The sequence below is a fragment of the Primulina huaijiensis genome, unplaced genomic scaffold (assembly GCF_012295235.1).
Source record: "Primulina huaijiensis isolate GDHJ02 unplaced genomic scaffold, ASM1229523v2 scaffold39093_ERROPOS115441, whole genome shotgun sequence".
Taxonomy (NCBI): Eukaryota; Viridiplantae; Streptophyta; class Magnoliopsida; order Lamiales; family Gesneriaceae; genus Primulina; species Primulina huaijiensis.
In genome coordinates, this window is record NW_027359180.1 from 16,068 (window position 1) to 33,057 (window position 16,990).

At 36.8% G+C, this 16,990-nt stretch overlaps 1 protein-coding gene across 1 annotated transcript; it reads right to left on the bottom strand.

Moving 5' to 3' along the window:
- Positions 1–484: 484 nt before the first annotated feature.
- LOC140968994 (RNA-binding KH domain-containing protein RCF3) lies at positions 485–4,760 on the bottom strand. The gene is made up of 8 exons (XM_073430209.1): positions 3,746–4,760; positions 2,572–3,045; positions 2,253–2,495; positions 1,375–1,629; positions 1,225–1,289; positions 1,024–1,129; positions 813–939; positions 485–719 (listed from the first exon to the last, which is right to left on the bottom strand). Exons 1-8 carry the CDS (start codon positions 4,445–4,447, stop codon positions 700–702), a joined length of 1,992 nt encoding a protein of 663 aa, XP_073286310.1. The 5' UTR covers positions 4,448–4,760; the 3' UTR covers positions 485–699.
- Positions 4,761–16,990: the final 12,230 nt, after the last annotated feature.

The window sequence follows — 16,990 nt, forward strand, 5'->3', positions numbered from 1 at the left end:
TTAAAAATATAATTTTATTAGTATTAAAGTATATTTTGATTAATTTTTTGTAAAAAAAATATAAATTATATTTGATTATGTGTATGGTTTTTTAGATTTTAAACTTTGCTAAAAAAATTTTGTTATTATTTATATTTAAAACTTAAAATATATCATTTATTCGATTATATTATTATTTTGTATGATATAAATGTTTTCGATCCGAGTATCCAATTGAACTGTTTTTTTAAGATAAACTAAATAAGATAAACTAATTCAATCATAAATCTAATTATGAAAACATTGACTTCTTTTTGTTAGACCTTCCCAAGCTGACGAAAAAAAACAACGCACCTAATCTGATTTCTATTTGATTTGNACGTGTTCAATGATAAGAATAATATGTGCCGAGGATTAAAATAATCCTCGAACTCATACCCGATAATGCGCAAAATCCTCGAACTCATACCCGATAATGTGCTCCCGAACTCGCCCTATTTCTTTTTTTTTTTTTTACATTCCAAGATAACTTGATAATTTTTTTTTTGGGGGGAAGATAAACATGATTTGATACAAACAACCAACATTATATATCACATCAAACCAAACCAAATCAAATCGACGCAGAAAGCTCAAATGCCCAACAGTTTCATTTCGTACATTCCGCTGCTAAATAAACAAACAGGAAATCTCGAATGCCGTAAAATTCTTTAGTCGCATTTACGGGCCATCCTCCTCAGCTGAATGAATATCAGCAGCAATATCAGATAAATTGCTTGAGGAAGGTGTGTGCAGATGAATATATACATGTAGAAAATAGAAATCTCACTTACTGCTTAAAATAAATCCTTGAAGCAAACTTTGAGCTTTCTCGGCCTGATCTGGAGTACCTGATATTTGTATGATCTTTTCACTTGCGTCTGCTCCGTCTTCAATCAGTTTCACGGTCGCTCCAGATAACTGTTCCCATAAATGCCATATGTCAAAATGCTGCATATCCTTGTATGTGAAAAGGGTACAAGAAACAAGAAAAGCCACGCTCACCTCACTTATAAATGCAAGTTTTTTGGATTTTGTAACAAGTTTAGCTGCCGTATGGGGTGGTAATACAACTTCCAGTGTGCTTCTGGTGACAAGTGGTACAGTAATTCTGGGACGACAAGTGAAAAGGCAAAAGATGAAAACATGGCAGTGTAGAGAGAAATCTCCGTCTCAAGAGATACTACTACCGGGATGATGCACTACCTGTTCAAAATACTGGGAGTATCTTCACGATGAACAACTTCATTGGGCTTCAATGTTACAATGTCCTGCAAATTAAGCACCAACTATTAAACAGCTGTTCTAAATTGACCACAAATCCTACAGGCAAGAAACAAGCCCTGTTTTACTGACTCTTGTTTTCTGCACTGAAGCCGAGGTTGATGTGCTCTGATAATTTGAAATAATTGTACCATTTCCAGAATGGGTAGATGGAGTTGTATTGTCGCTGGATGCTGATTCGGGTTCAGCAGCACCTTCCATATGACTAGATATAGAAACAGTTGGTGCTGGCCCACCCTTTTCCAGAAATTCCCTGTATATGTAACTCCGAACCCTTGATGTTACCTCGATTAGAGCCTCTCGAGCTGCTTTGATCTCCCCGACTATCTGTTCGTACAAAAATGTACCAAATTGGCATCTTGCCTAACAGCCAAATATGGGTGTTTGGTCGCAAATATTTCAAGCACCAGGCAATTGACAAGACGAACAACAATCACCAAGGACCAACACACATAACAAGATGTACCTACTAATACTTTTATGAGGGCATACATATGTTCAGTGGAAACAGCTAAATGTGGTAGCTTGGTGTCACCGGATACATGTTTTCTCTAAAAATTTTATTGCGATTCTAGTAGATGCATTAATTTATATAACGGAAACACCAATATGGAAACAGGAAGCCATAATTAACACAAGTTAAGTATATTTTTTCATTAAGGGGAACTTGAACTAAATCGTATAATATTGCACGTGTCTCTTTTGAAATATCAATTTGCCACGTAGCTAGGACAAACATGGTGTTCGAGCTCTTGTACGATTTAAAATATTTGAGATACATTGTTACTACAAATAATAGTTTTTGATAAAAAGGTATCCGCTCGATTCTATCATTTTTTTTTTATCTCTTGGGCCATCTGAATTACTTGATGAAAACAGTTGAGAGACATGAATATTTTTAAAATATATTGATGCTTATAAATTTACAAGTGCACCACATGAGAACCAACCTGGATAATCTCATTGCTCCCCAATACAGCAGCGGGAAGTTTTACCCTCGGTAAGATCTCCACATTCGCACCACCCATTTTTCCCTTGTCTAGTAATGAGCCATCTTTTAAGCATCCAATTTCATCTGATTGTAAAAGTAATCGAGTGGTAATAATATTTTCTTTTTCTGGGGCAATATCAACTATGCGGGTTTGGATATGCAACAAGGCTTCTTGAGCAGGAAACAACTCATCATCAGGACCCTAAAGCAAATCCAGAAAAACAACTTATACAATTTTGCAAAATCGCCACTTACCCGGAAAAAAAACAGTTGAATACCTCATCAGATAATATAGTAATTATACGCTCATCTGAACCAGCAACTGGATCAGCAACATCAACATTGACACCTATTTCATTTTGAAGCAACTCCATGATCCCATCTGACTCTCCAACAACACATTCAACTTTTTCAACAGGGCAAAATATTCGAAACACAATTTCATCACCGCAGTAAGATGGAGCATTGTCAGGTAAAGGACCAGGTCCAGACTCGAGGGCATATCCAGATGAACGTGAGGAATAGTTGTTACCCTTGGAACCAGCAGAGTATCTTGGTCCAAAACTTGTATTTTCAGCAGAAGATCTCCTAGCTATAGCACCATTCAAGCGAAAATCATCATCGGTAACGCCAAAACGCTCTGGTGAATGTAGCTGATTACTAAAATTGCTTCTATCTCGATGCTGACTCTCTCTCAAGCGTGACGATATTATCGCTATAGCATTTTTCACAGCATTCATTTCACCAACCACCTGCAGAGAGATTAATAAAAATCTACGGAATTAGGCCATTTCCAGGCAAGAATGGGAAAAATATCCATCTAACAAAACTCAAGAGCATGGCTAAATAAACTAGATGTGATCCACAAAGGAGTAAGGAATCAAACCGAAGAGTGCACTATTTTAGTTTATTATTGCTCAAGCAATTTCCTTTCAGTCACATGGAATCTGGCATGTTTAGACAAAGAACAAAAGGAAACTAAATAACGCGGAAACAAAGAACTGTGAATGGACTAGCCCTAATAGCACATCGTGTAGACAATTGAAAAACTAGATGCTTCATTCAAAGTTCAAACCACAATCATGAAGTTGAAATGAAAATGCCGAACCCAGTGAAAATCCATAAAGTTTCTCAAGTAGATGCCCAACAGCTACTAGCTTACATACAGACTATTTAACCTGATCAAGTTCATAAATAAAGGAGTTGCACCATTTTAGGATTACACCTAAACCATCCAAAATATCCGTCACTGAAGTTCAGAAAACAGTTCATTTAAAAGAGTCAAATAACTGGAGTCGAGAAATCTGGATTTTGCAACTACAGCCATGCAGTTCCCTGCTTGTATCAGAGTTGATGGTTTATTGTGATTATTATTATATTATTACTTCAATTTATGCACCAGCCATGCGGACAGATATACGCAAGAGTCCAGAGAGAAAACACAATCGAAACCTGAACTATTTCTTCGGACATGGCAACGCATCGTGGCAAAGTGTGATCTCTAGGTAAAACCCTAATATGAGTCTTGGTCTCAATCCTCATTTGCTCAATTATCTTCCCACCTTTCCCCAACAAACTCCCCACATGTATCCGCGACACCACCAGCCTCGTCACCATTTTACCGCCATTACCGCCTCCCCTGTTACCATATTCTTCATTCACATCCTCCCCAAACCCACCGTATCCTCCCATCTCCGTCTCCAAGATCCGTTCGTGTATCAAAAACAATGCCTCCTGAGCAGGCGAGAAATTGGGCAACCTCCCATCTGGGTCCCGCCTCCGTGTGTCGGAAATCTCTATAATCCTCTCTTCATCCCCAGGAATTAGCTCGTGGACATTGATCCACGCCCCCGTGTGCTGCCTAATCGCCTTAATTATGCTCCCAGATTTCCCAATCACACCACCGGCCTTGACATCGTGGCAGAGAATTCTGTAGCTAGTGGTGACCATCAAAGAAGGGTCCTGCATTTTGCGCCCTCCGCCTCCACCGCCTCCCCCAACCGAGGAACGGCGAGGGTAGCTCGGAGCGTAATGGTGTCCCCCTGCACCACCGCCATGTGAATTGTTGCCGTATCGCGGTTTGCTCCTTGAGTGTAGGGTTTCAGATTCATAGTCCTGGTCATAATAGTATCTCTTAGATCTAGATCTCTCCATAGGGTAAAAAAACAAAAAACTGTTCAAATACAATACAGATTCAGTTCACAATCTCAGGAATTCCAGAGCAGATTAAATTAGGATTTCTGCAGGGTTCAAATCCCTTAAACCTTCCCGAAACCCCACAAATCCTTCAAACGCAAAATGGGAACTTGAATCTAGAACAGATCCACCATTATCGCAGAGGATTGAACTTGAAGTCGAATAGCCAGCCAGTGGTCTGAATATTTGTGATCTCTTGGAATTTATTCTATTATTATCCCTAATTTATGACGAGCTATGTGATCAGTGTTCGTGTCTCGTTGTACATGAAGAGGTACATGTACTAAACTATTCGGTCTCAACTTTCATATAAATTCAATGCTATGGATAAATAATTTATGGTTGAATTTGGATGAATGATTTATTAAGTAATCAGATTATATTTGATCTTGAATCGAAATTTATTATATTTATTTTACATAAATTCTAAATACATCAAAATTTTAAAAGCAAAAGTGAAAAACAGAAACTCATATGGGAGTAATGTATATTTAAATTTTTTACCTGTATAGTTTTTAAAGAAGTAGAATCAATGTTTAAATTAAACACAAGCTAATTTTCAAGTTGAAGGATCGGTTCTAACACTATGGAAGGTGCTTCTAAAATAATATTCTCCATGAGTTTCAATAGCTCGTGTTCTAAGAATATATACACCGATGAATTAGATCGATTTTGGTTTTAAACCAAGCGAAAAATACTCGAAATAATCATTCGTTAAGAAAGCTGACTAATTTGAAACCTTTTAACTTGTGTATACTGAATAACTGAAATAAGGGAGATCGGTTCGAGCTTGTATAAGTTCAGTTATGGAAAGAACTGAACTGATCAAATCAGTTTTAAAACAATAGTTAAATAGTTAGGAACACAAGATATGTTATGAATGTTCGGATACTTCAATTGCTCTTACGTCACCCTTTCTACCACATCGGGTAGGATCTATTAGAAGACTTTGATTTATACAACAGCTTGTACAAACTTACTCAGCTTAGGACTTAACCTACTGCTTAACTGAACTCCTAGTTTAGACTGAAGGCAACATCTTTCAGCCAACACTTGTTTAACGTCTATGTGTCAAAGACTACATACACAAGTTTTACTTCTTTGTGCAAGACTCACTCAGCTAGTCAGTACGCTCTATTTTCTGTACATGTGAGTGATGGTGAGTGTACGAGTATGTGAGAACTGATATATGAATACAACATGAAAGTGTTCTAACACACTGAGGGAAAAGTGCTTCTAAACTAAGCTGATAACACTTTAAAGTGTTCCCTCTAATCTGGGCTAATTGCTTCTTGTAAGCTGATGTGCATTATTACTCGTGTCATTAGTGGCCGCAATTTCTTCGTCAGAGTTGGAGCTTTTATATTTCTCAGTAAGTCTTTGTTCTTCAGATCTATAGTGCTCTTTGGTTGCTCCACCAACTCAAAATCATCGTCATCTGAATCATCACAAGAAGTGAAGTCCTGGTCTTGGAGAGAGGGAGTGCGTGATGATTTTCCTTTGCGCTTGAACTTCTTAGAGGAAACAAGATTTAGATCATATCCAGTTTGCCGTTTTGATCTCATGGGTTGAGGAGGAACGTGAAATAAACAATTGAGTAATTCAAAATGGGGCAGATTTTTTACATCAATATCATTGCCCGATTTTCATATTGAAATCGATTTTATGGGCACATATTCTTCGTCATTGATCACGACCATCTGAAGAGGATGAGTATTTTCTGGAGAATTAAGATTGTCAGATGGTTTTGAGACATTGGGTGAAACACTAGTTCCTGCGCCTATCTCACTTCTGATGTTCTCCAGTGGTTATTTTCATATCATCTATATCTCCGGCTCAATTAGCATCACTAAACCCTACAGAGTTGGTATTTGTTTCCTCAGTATACCATAAACCTATATTTAAAGTTCTTTCTATGTACTTCAAGATTCGTTTCATAGCTTTTAAGTGGTTGATCTTAATATTTGCTTGATATCTTGCACATGACACACGCTAAACATTATGTCAGGGTGGATGGCGGTTAAATAGATAATACTGTCAATGATGCTACGATACATGATGTTGTCAGCACCTTCAAAAACATCGTTCTTACACAGTTTTTCACTAGACCCATGAGAGTTTTCATGTTCTTAATATGTCCATTACAAAATTTCTTTACTAGTCATTTTGCATAATTGTTTTGATACAGAAAAATTCTATCACGCAATTGTTTGATTTTTAGTCCAAGAAAGAAACTTAATTCCCCTAGAATACTCATTTCAAACGTGAAAGATATACATTCAACAAAGTTATCAATATGTTTCTGTGAAGAGTCACAAAAAATGATAATATCTACATAGATTTGACATATGAATATATCATCATTTAACCTTCGAATGAAAAGGGTTTCATCGACCTCAACTCTATTGAAGCCTATCTTGAGTAGATATTCAGCCAACCTACCATACCACACACATGGGGCCTGCTTCACTCTATTTAGTGCTTTCTTTATTTTGTAGACATAGTCCGAGTGATGTGGATCTTCAAATCCCTTTGGTTGGTTCATATACGCTTCTTGATTTAAAATGACGTTAAAAAGAATACAATTTTCACATCCATTTGATAAAGCTTAATCCCCATGTGACATCCAATGTCAAGAAGCAGCTAGATTAACTCAATGCGGGTTACATGAGCGAATGTTTAATAAAAATCAACCCCTCAACTTGTGTATACCCTTGAGTAACAAACCGAGTTTTGTTTTTAACAATATTATTCTACTCGTCAGTTTTGTTCTTAAAAATCTATTTGGTTCCAATAACATTATCATGTTTAGGTCTTGGAACTAAATCTCACACATCATTCTGGAAAAGTTGTTCTAGTTCATTATGAAGAGCATTAATCCAAAATTCATCTTTTAAGGCTTCATTAATATTTTTTGGTCAAATGTTGGAAACAAAACATGAATGTCTTACGTGGAAGTATATGGAAGTCATGCATACTAACCAAATCATCTTCTGGTAATCCACTTTCTCCTTACATCGAGTTTCTATGTCTCTGCGCATATCTTCTATGATCTGGTATGAGGGGATATTTTTCTGGTAATGTCCTTTCCATTCTTGTTCATACCATCATCTTCATTCGGCATTTCATTACTTCATTGATCATCTTCAGATTCTGTCTATCTATGTGGCAGTGTTGTCTTAGGCGTGACAATATTAGACACAACATTTGTATATGTTATTGGAACTGAAGCAACAGATCATTTACATCATCCCCAATCTTCTTTTCTTTTAGATCAGCAAGATCATCAAACACAACATTAACAGACTCCATAATTGTCTTAGTCCTTAGACTAAACATTCAATAGGTGCTACTGTTAGTTGAATAAACAATAAACAAACATTTGTCACTCTTAAAATCAAACTTGGTTAGATGATCTCGGTCATTTAACACATAACATATACATCCAAAACACATGAAAATATCTTAGGTTTGGCCTCTTTCCCATGATAATCTCATAGAACGTCATATTTGAACCACTCTTTAAGTATATCCGATTGGAAATGTGACATTTTGTGTTTAAGGCCTTAGCACAAAAAGTTTTTGAAATATTTTTCGAACTTAATATGACCCTAGCCATCTCTTGCAAAGTTCTGTTATTTCATTCATCAATATCGTTTTGTTAAGGGGTTTTTGGGGCAAAAAATTCATTAGTTATACAATTTTTATTACACAGAGAAGAAAATTGAGTTCTCGAACTCCTTACCGTGATCAGTTTTAATTTTTCCAACACTTAAATTGTCCATATTGGTGATTCTTCCAAGTAATGTCTTAAATGGATCAAAATTAAACGATTTTTCTCTAAAAAAAACTTACCCATGTGAACCGTGAGAAGTGATCAACACAAACAAAGGAATATTTTTTTTTACCTCTCAAGCTTTCAACTTCCATTGGACCCATAAGATCAATATGTAACAATTCAAGGTAGCGTGTTGTACCAAAGTGTTGCAACACTTGATGTGGCACCCAAGTTTACTTGCCTTTTTTACATGCCCCACAAACTGGTCGGGACAGGCATACCTTGAATAATATTGCATTTTCCAGAATCTTCAATGTCTTTAAGTTGGCATGTATCAACTTTTGATGCCACAAATCGAGTTCACTTAATTTTGTATGTCTGCAGGCATGTTCCTCTTCTAGTTGATAACAGTTGTAGGCAGATTTCGTACTTGACATAACACATGCATTAGCTTTATCAAAACTTCTTAAGTATTTTTGTCAAACATAGCATATAAGTCATCATCAGATAGTTTACTAATGATTATTAAGTTGGAATTGAGTCCCTTGATATGAAGAACATTGTAAATATTAGAAAGTTCATCCACATTCATTGTCCTTTTACTAACAATCTTTATTTTTGCACCACCTCCATAGTTACTCGGCCATTTTTTAGTTCAATGTAATCGGTAAGGTGTTTCTTCGAACCTGTCATTGGCGTGAGATCCCACTATCAAAATACCAGAGACCTGCAATGTTGGTTTTTAAATAGTTATAGATAAAAATGCAACAAATTTCAGCCTTAAGTACCCAAATCTTCTTTACTGAAGTTCTCTTGTTGGCGATTTTACAGTTGATGTTGTATGACACGTTATGCAACATCCAATTAGCCTCCTAACTCATGTAGTCCTCTCTCAGCTTGAAGCAGCAAGGTTTGACGCGACCGAGTCTAAAATAAAAGTAACATACAAAGGGAAGTCTCCTTTGTTTCAGCTTTGGTGCCGTATTTTGTCTCGTAGTTGGAAATTTCTTGACCGTAGGGGCGATTGTTGATGAGATAGATATATCAATACTCTCTTTCATAAATACAATTGGTTGTGATCTAGAGTTGGACAATCCTCCAATTTCAAGCACATTGTAGCTGAATCCCAAACCAGCATTGTTATCTTTTCCCATCGTCATTACGGATTCAAGTTTGGTTGAGCTCGAATTGAACTTAACAATGGTTTGTGTTGCTTTTTCATGTTCACCCTTGATCTTGCACATCTCTAGGTCTTTTTTACTTAAGATCACTTCATGTCTAGGTACAGAACCTTTCAACTCGATATTTCTTTTGAGAGAGTCGAGTTCAATTTATTTCTTTTGATCCAATCAGCATATAGTTCTCATGCAGATTACTTGTATCAACTGAAGTTGTTGCACTGAGGCAGGTTAGGCTTTGGAACATCTACTACTAAAATACTACTAGAATTTTGTTTTTGTAACTTATTTTCGAAAAATACATTTAAATGCATGCATGCAATAACTGCCGACAATCACACATTTTAAAAAGTACTCAACTACTGGGTAAAAATATTGTAGTTTTAAAAGAATTCGAATAGATAACATGCAAAGTCCTGCCAAGCCATTAACATATAAAAGATAAAGAAAGAATAAAAACATCCATGTTTTACTATTAACTCATAAATGTATAATGTGGAAAATTATGGTCCTCGGGTTAGCGTACGCACATCTAGCTCCGCCTACTCAGTTAAAGAATAAAAATATCCATGTTTTACTGTTAACTCATAAATGTATAATGTGGAAAAGTATGGTCCTCGGGTTAGCGTGCGCACATCCAGCTCCACCTACTCAGTCTTCGGCACCTCCAATCTCGTCATCAATATGCTCACCTAAATCATTCACACTTAGTGAGTCTAAAGACTCAACACACCTGAATCGTCATAACAAGTACATATACATAACATTCAACAGTGAAAAGTATTGTAATTAATATACATTTCATGATCTTAAAAACATGAACTTAAACATAGCATGTCAAAGCATAAAGTGTCCATAACATATCTTATCATATCAGCATATACGCATTCATTTTCTTTATTTGAATTCAAATTATTAGTTGTGACTTTCGTATCAGCTCTAATCGATGGATCTATATACATATAACCACTGTACCAGACGTCGGGGACATCAGTGACCTACTCATCCATTGAGCCTTGGCCTTACATGTTCGTGTTTGTGTTCGTATTAGTCACAACCAACTCCCATCTTTCAAAATCACGCATGCAACGTATTTTCGTATTTTCATAAAAAATTATGTTCATAATATCATACACATTTTAAACATGCAATTTTTGTATTTAGGGCGCTTTTAGGACTGCTAACTCGACCCGGGTGTAAAATGACTGATAAACATAAAAATTATACATTAAATAAATGTTTTATAATANACCATTTTGCCCCTGGACCTCAAAATTTCGACCCGAAACCAACCAAACACCTCAAAACATATTTATAATCATTTTCTAGACGTAACCTCGAGCTCGTTCCGTAACCTTTACGATTCGTTTTAAAACTTAGACCGAGGTCTCGGTTTTAACCCGAATAAACCCAAAACTTAACCAAACTTTTCAAAATTTTAACCACAACTTAATCGAACCCTACCAGCCCCTAAACAACCTGAATCAGACCAATTAAGACCCTCATAAGACGCTGAAACCTTGCTGGAATTTTATGCGCGTTAAAACCTACAAACCCTAATGCACTAAACCCTCAAACTTTTTACTCTAGGCCTAACAAATTCAAACCAGCCTTGAACCAATGTTACCTAGGACCAAGATCAGGCCGTGGACTCCCTCTTGGACCAGTCCTATTCACGCCTACTTCCCATGCATTCAGCCATACGTGAATCACCCGAAAACAAGCCACAACTTGATGCTACTTGATTCTTGCGCCTCGATCGACTACTAGATCGTGACCAGACGAGGTTGAGCCATTTTGGACCACATTTCAGACCCATTAGGATCTGTACCGTGTCTTGGTTTGACTCCCCTATAGATGGTCCCCTTCCCAAGGCCCGAACTAGCCCAAGAATCAATAATAATCCCTAAACTCGATCGTCTCTCACCAAGGTTTGACCGATTCTTGAATCCAGTCCCTTGACACCTTAGCTGTAAGGCTTGATATGTTAGCACTGTAATTAGACATTGATTAATTGACATAATTGCAAGTAATGAAGGTTTCAGGGGCTAAAGTGCAATTAATGGACTTAAGCGGAAAAGAAGTGGAAAAGTATGAGCTTGTGTGTGAGGCCAGAGATATGCGCGCACATGCGCGGCGAAGAGGCGCGCAAATACGCGAGGGGCCAAAATGCCGAGACGAAGGTCTCGCGCTGCGCGCATATGCGCGAGCAGGGCAGTAGCCAAAGTTCTGAGACAGAACTTTTGGCGCACATGCGCGGCTTGAGGCACGCATATGCGTGAGAGATAGGATTACAAGGCGTCGAGACAGAATGTCTCGAGCATATGCGCCGGTGCTGGACGTGCATATGTTCGAGACGTGCAGCTTGAAAAATAAGCCACATGGCCTTGCCACGCAACTTGATATGTAACCTATCTTCATTTCATTCAGAGTTCCAGCAAGAGAGCCGAGAGAATCCATAGCTAAACCTCAAGCTTTTCATCTTAGATATTGGATAGTGCAAGATCCGGCCGTCAGATTTTAAATCTGAGTTTATTTCCGTGCTCCTCTCGTCGAAGACTTCAACAAGATGTAAGTTTATTCATTTCCTACATGATTCTACATGATTCGAAATTGTGATGTTGAAGAAATCATGTTGATTGCTATGATATGTTATGGAGATATCGATAATCGTATAATCAAAAACAGATCGAAGAACGGATATCGTATGAAATTGTTATTATTTTTCAGATTTTGTTGATTGGGATTGTTCAGATTTTTGAGATTATGAAATTTGTTGGCTATTGGTTATACATGGTAATTGGTATCTCTTGTTGTCGGAGTTGACGGGGATATCGATATTGTGCCGTTAGGCCGTTGACATGTACTTAGATTGAGTATTGATCAGATCGGGTCTTGAGTTGAGTTGTATTTTGATATTGTACTTCTCAAATATGTCATTCCAGATTTGGTAGTGAAGGCTTCAGAACCGATAGCAGAAAGATCAGAGTTACCCTGCTTTTGTACCGAGAAAAGAAAGGTATAAATCAATGTTAAATCGGGAGATATGACTCGAGTTAGATTTGACTTGAGTTTCCCAAAATCACATACTTGCTTGTTATTGTTTGTATACCTTTGTATTACTTGAATGTGAATGCTATTTCTATTGATTTATAGAAAAGCAGAGAATAGAAGATAGACATCGAGAATGAGTCTTTGGCAGAGGTGCCAAGACACTGGATGTTTGGTTATATCGATGTGCTTACGAGTAGAAAGAATCTTCTTGTAGAGATTCGATATAATGTGCCAACGTCCAGGAACCAGGATCCCTAGAATATATAAGAGTTGAGTCAGAAATTAGGAGTCTCAGAGTTTGATTTACAGTTTTATATCGTTTCATGTTTTCAGATTTGATACATGTTGTTGATAACTATTCTATGCTTTTGTATATGCTTTTATATGAAATGCATGTATATATTGTTTATACTGGGAATTATATTCTCACCGGAGTTCTCCGACTGTTGTCGTGTTTGTATGTATGCATGACAACAGGTGGGACAGGATCAGGGTCGAGAAGAGGATGAGAGATCGAGATAGAGTGGTGATTCCGGACTTCGATGTAGATTTGGCCTTCAATACTTGATATGTAGTGTTGAACCTTAGTTTGATATGATTGTATTATGAGTAGGTTTTGTACCTGTGATTAGGTTGTAGACATTGCACCTGATCTTGTATTTAAATAAAATGGAGTATGACTTGTTGTATAGATTTGTACACTTGTTTATATGCTGCGCAATTTTAAAAAAAAATTATGACCCAACTTATTTGAATCCATTTAATCCCAAGAATGATTAAGAACTGAATTAGCGTCCGGGTCCCCACATTAGCCCTCAACGTGTTCAGCCCCCTAGAATCATAAATCAGCATCTCCTTGCACAAACACAACAAGGACGTGAGTTTCATGCAAAGAACATGCATATTTCATGTCAAAAAAATCGAATAAAACTTACCCCACATGATAGATCGAATGCTTCTCATGCAAAAACATACAAACAACGTATATTGATGTGAATGATGTAAAGAAACGAGATATAGGCGTGCTTTTGCGAATATACACTCGAAACTTTTGAGATATACGCGTAGAACTCGCACCGGAGAGACGGGAAAGGATTTCATTGCAAACTTGGGAGAATTTTTGAAGGAGGATGCTGTATTTTCGTGAAAATTTCTTCTAGAAATAATGAAGGGGCGGCCGAGTTGAGAGTGTAGGGGATTAGGGTTTTGAGTGTAGGTTTTAAATAAAATAATCGGTGCTAATGGTCTCCTTAATTAAAAATTAAAGAGATTAAAAGAATTTTAGGCCCATTAAGTCAAAATAATCTCATTAAGCCCAAAGACACTCTCGAAAAATATTTCGTTTAGGTACGTATTTGAACATGTAGCCCGAACCCTCAAAAAGTGCCCAAACTTGCTAAAATTTGCGTACAGATTTAAAATATGACCCATCGAGTAAAAATACCCCACCAAGGCCCATTTTCGAAAACCTCACTTAATTACACCATATATTAAATAATTAAAAATAATTATTTAATAAAAAAATATTTTCCTAATTATCCATGATCTCCGTTTCTCGTTCGAGCGCAATACTACTAAAAGTCCTAATGTTTGAAACCTTAATAATCCACGAAATAAAATACATATCCATGCAATAATCATGCATTTAAAGCTTTAAAATAGTTAAACACATATTTTAGTAAAACCCTAAATCGCATTCAGTCAGGTTAAGTAGCTCAAATTTTTCTAGACCTTACAAGCTTGATGAGTTTGGAGAGATGTTCCTACCAGGTTTGCAATAGCTGAAGCAACACCCAGTGGGTTAACTTGCATCCAACGTTTTTCCCACATTAATGCAAAAAAAGAGGTATGATATTCCCTTTTATAAGATTCCCGTTCCTCGTCAGATTTTCTGTCACTCAAGGAGACATTCATTCCTTTATTTTTATGAAGTCTATTTGGACACTCATTTGCATAATGTTCGAAACCATGGCATTCTCTATATTTTACGAGTCGAACCTCTTGGCATCTGTTTATTCCTTCCTTCATTCCTCGGTCGAAACAGTCCTACAGTAGGTGAAAACATCTGAGTTTTCTCGGGAGCAGCTATACTGGGAAGTTTCGGATCACCAAGGATGAATGCTTCATTGGCAATGTTACGTAGACAACGATCATAAGCAGTAAGTATAGGTTTCTTCCATTCTTAAATTTTCAAATTTGGTAGTTAGCATTCTCACCTTGGTTCTTCGTATCCTTCCAGATCCTTCGCGGTGTTTTTGAAGGATTTCCCATGCATTCTTGGTAGAGAAACGGTTGGTGACTAGGTTGAACATATTTAAGTCAACAGAAGTAAATATGACATTCAACGTCTTTTATTTGAAATTCGAAATATGGACTTCATCGTCGTCCAAGCGCTTTCTATTTTGATCAAACTGTCACCGTCTTCATCAACGATTTTTGGTGGATTCCAACCATCAACAACACATTGCCTTACCCTTTTTTCGATGGATTTGATGTAGACCCTCATTTTGATTTTTCAAAGAGCATAGTTGGATCAATCCAAAACTGGTGGTTGAAATATCATGTTGACAAGTGGCACATACATAGAATCTATTAAACAAAAAAACAACAACAACAATCTCACTTTGTACGTCAAGTGTCGCTCTGATACCAATTGAAATAATTGTTTAACATGTAAGTACTAATTAATTGGGAAATTATATAATTCAGATATAGGTATTAACTACGGTGTTGGAACACCTAAGACAAGATGCGGCGAAATAAAATGTAAGGTCCAAAAATTAAGACGACGCAATCCAACTGCATGCAAACCTAGTGAAAATGGGAAATAGCTAATTAAATTATTTTAATTGCTAAATTAATTATGTTTGATATGTTTATATGATTTTAAATTAGTTTTGTACTTGAATGCATTAAAATGTATTTTTAAAGATTATTCGAGTTGCGAGACCGAGAGCTAAAAATGGAAAATATTTTTAGAAAATAATTGTTTTTAATTATTTAAAATAAGGTTGATGCTTTTTGTTATTTTTGAAAATAAAGAGTTTTGAGGTGATTTTATACGCCGAGACATAATTTTTATCGGTATTCGATTTTCATCAAAAATACGAACTTTTTGACAACTCGGCTAATAATTTCACGAACTTTCTTAAACAAAATATTTTAAATAGACACTAATGGGCTTAATGGGCCTATTTAACCATGTTATTGGGCCTAAGCTTGTTTGCTTGATAATTAAACAAACAAATAAGCACAAAACCCCTACCCCAAACCCTCATAATCTCACCCCCTTCCCCTAATAATTCACAAGACTTCTCTCCCCCTCGAAACACCTCACACACGATATTTTGCAAAGGAAAAGCATCGGTCTTCTTGAGGAAAATTCAGCCAGGGGTTCTCGTCGTCATTCTTCACATCGTCAACGTACGCAAAAACACACCATAATTCTTCATTTTCTCATCTATCACACCCTAATATGTATTTGATTATGAATTGTATGAAAAACATGTTTCCCTTTCTATTAAATTCGTTTTTATGCATAACCATGTGAATATGGTAGGATTTTTGCATCAAAACTTGTTTTATAACTACATGAAGGGGCTACCATGATTAGGGATCGTTTATGGAACGTTTTACACTAGTTTAAGGGTCATAAGAAGCATGGTCAGGGGCTGCACGAACTAGGAAACAAGCTGAAACGAGTTATTGCATGGTTTGATGTCTAGGGTCTCGGTCAAGGGGCTCATCTCCGAGGGCTTGGCCAAGGCTGGGCTAGGGCTCATTGAGGATCAGGGTTAACGGGTTGGAAAGGGTCCTAGCCCTGCTAGGTCCAAGGCTGGCCTCAGGGAAGAGCCCTTGATCGATAGGACTCTTTTCATGCGGTTTAGGTGCTGCCGCGAGGGCGGTTGCATGGAGGGTCCGGGCGTGTACAGGGTGGTCTAGGCTAGGTCTGAGGATGGTCCAGCGGGTTCACTTGGGTCCGTGGGTGGTCTGGGAAGGGCTTGGCTCAGGGTGGCTCGGGCTCGGCTCGAAGAAAACGTAAGATGGCTTGAGGGTTTCTTGAATGGTTCGAATATTTGATTTTGAATGGCTAAGGGTAGAACCGTGGTCCACGGGGGACGAATCATGGTTCACGAGGGTAAATTAAATATAAAAAGTCTATGTTTTAAATTTAAGAATTTTATATTAAAGTTTGAATTTATTCGAGATTAAAACACATTTCGAATTGTTAATTACGAAATAAATAAAAAGACATGGATTTAAGTTAAATAAAAATATTTAAAAATTTAATTAAGCTTAAATAATTATTTGGGATAGTCTAGAGTCAACGGAAATAAGAAAAGGTCAAAATTCGTGAAATTTTACATCTAGGGGTAAAACGGTTATTTTACACATAGAAAATAGTAAACATCATGGCTGTGCCTTGAATGCTGCAAAATATATTAATATGATTATTTTAAATGTTTATGAAATTTTAAGATGAAACATTAA

What these genes read in the sequence shown, in the direction of transcription:
- LOC140968994 (XM_073430209.1), bottom strand. Translation starts at nt 4,447, where the DNA reads ATGGAGAGATCTAGATCTAAGAGATACTATTATGACCAGGACTATGAA. An exon ending in TGTCCGAAGAAATAGTTCAG is followed by an intron (nt 3,046 to 3,745) that starts GTTTCGATTGTG and finishes ATCTCTCTGCAG; the next exon opens with GTGGTTGGTGAAATGAATGC. An exon ending in AACTTGCATTTATAAGTGAG is followed by an intron (nt 940 to 1,023) that starts GTGAGCGTGGCT and finishes TTATGGGAACAG; the next exon opens with TTATCTGGAGCGACCGTGAA.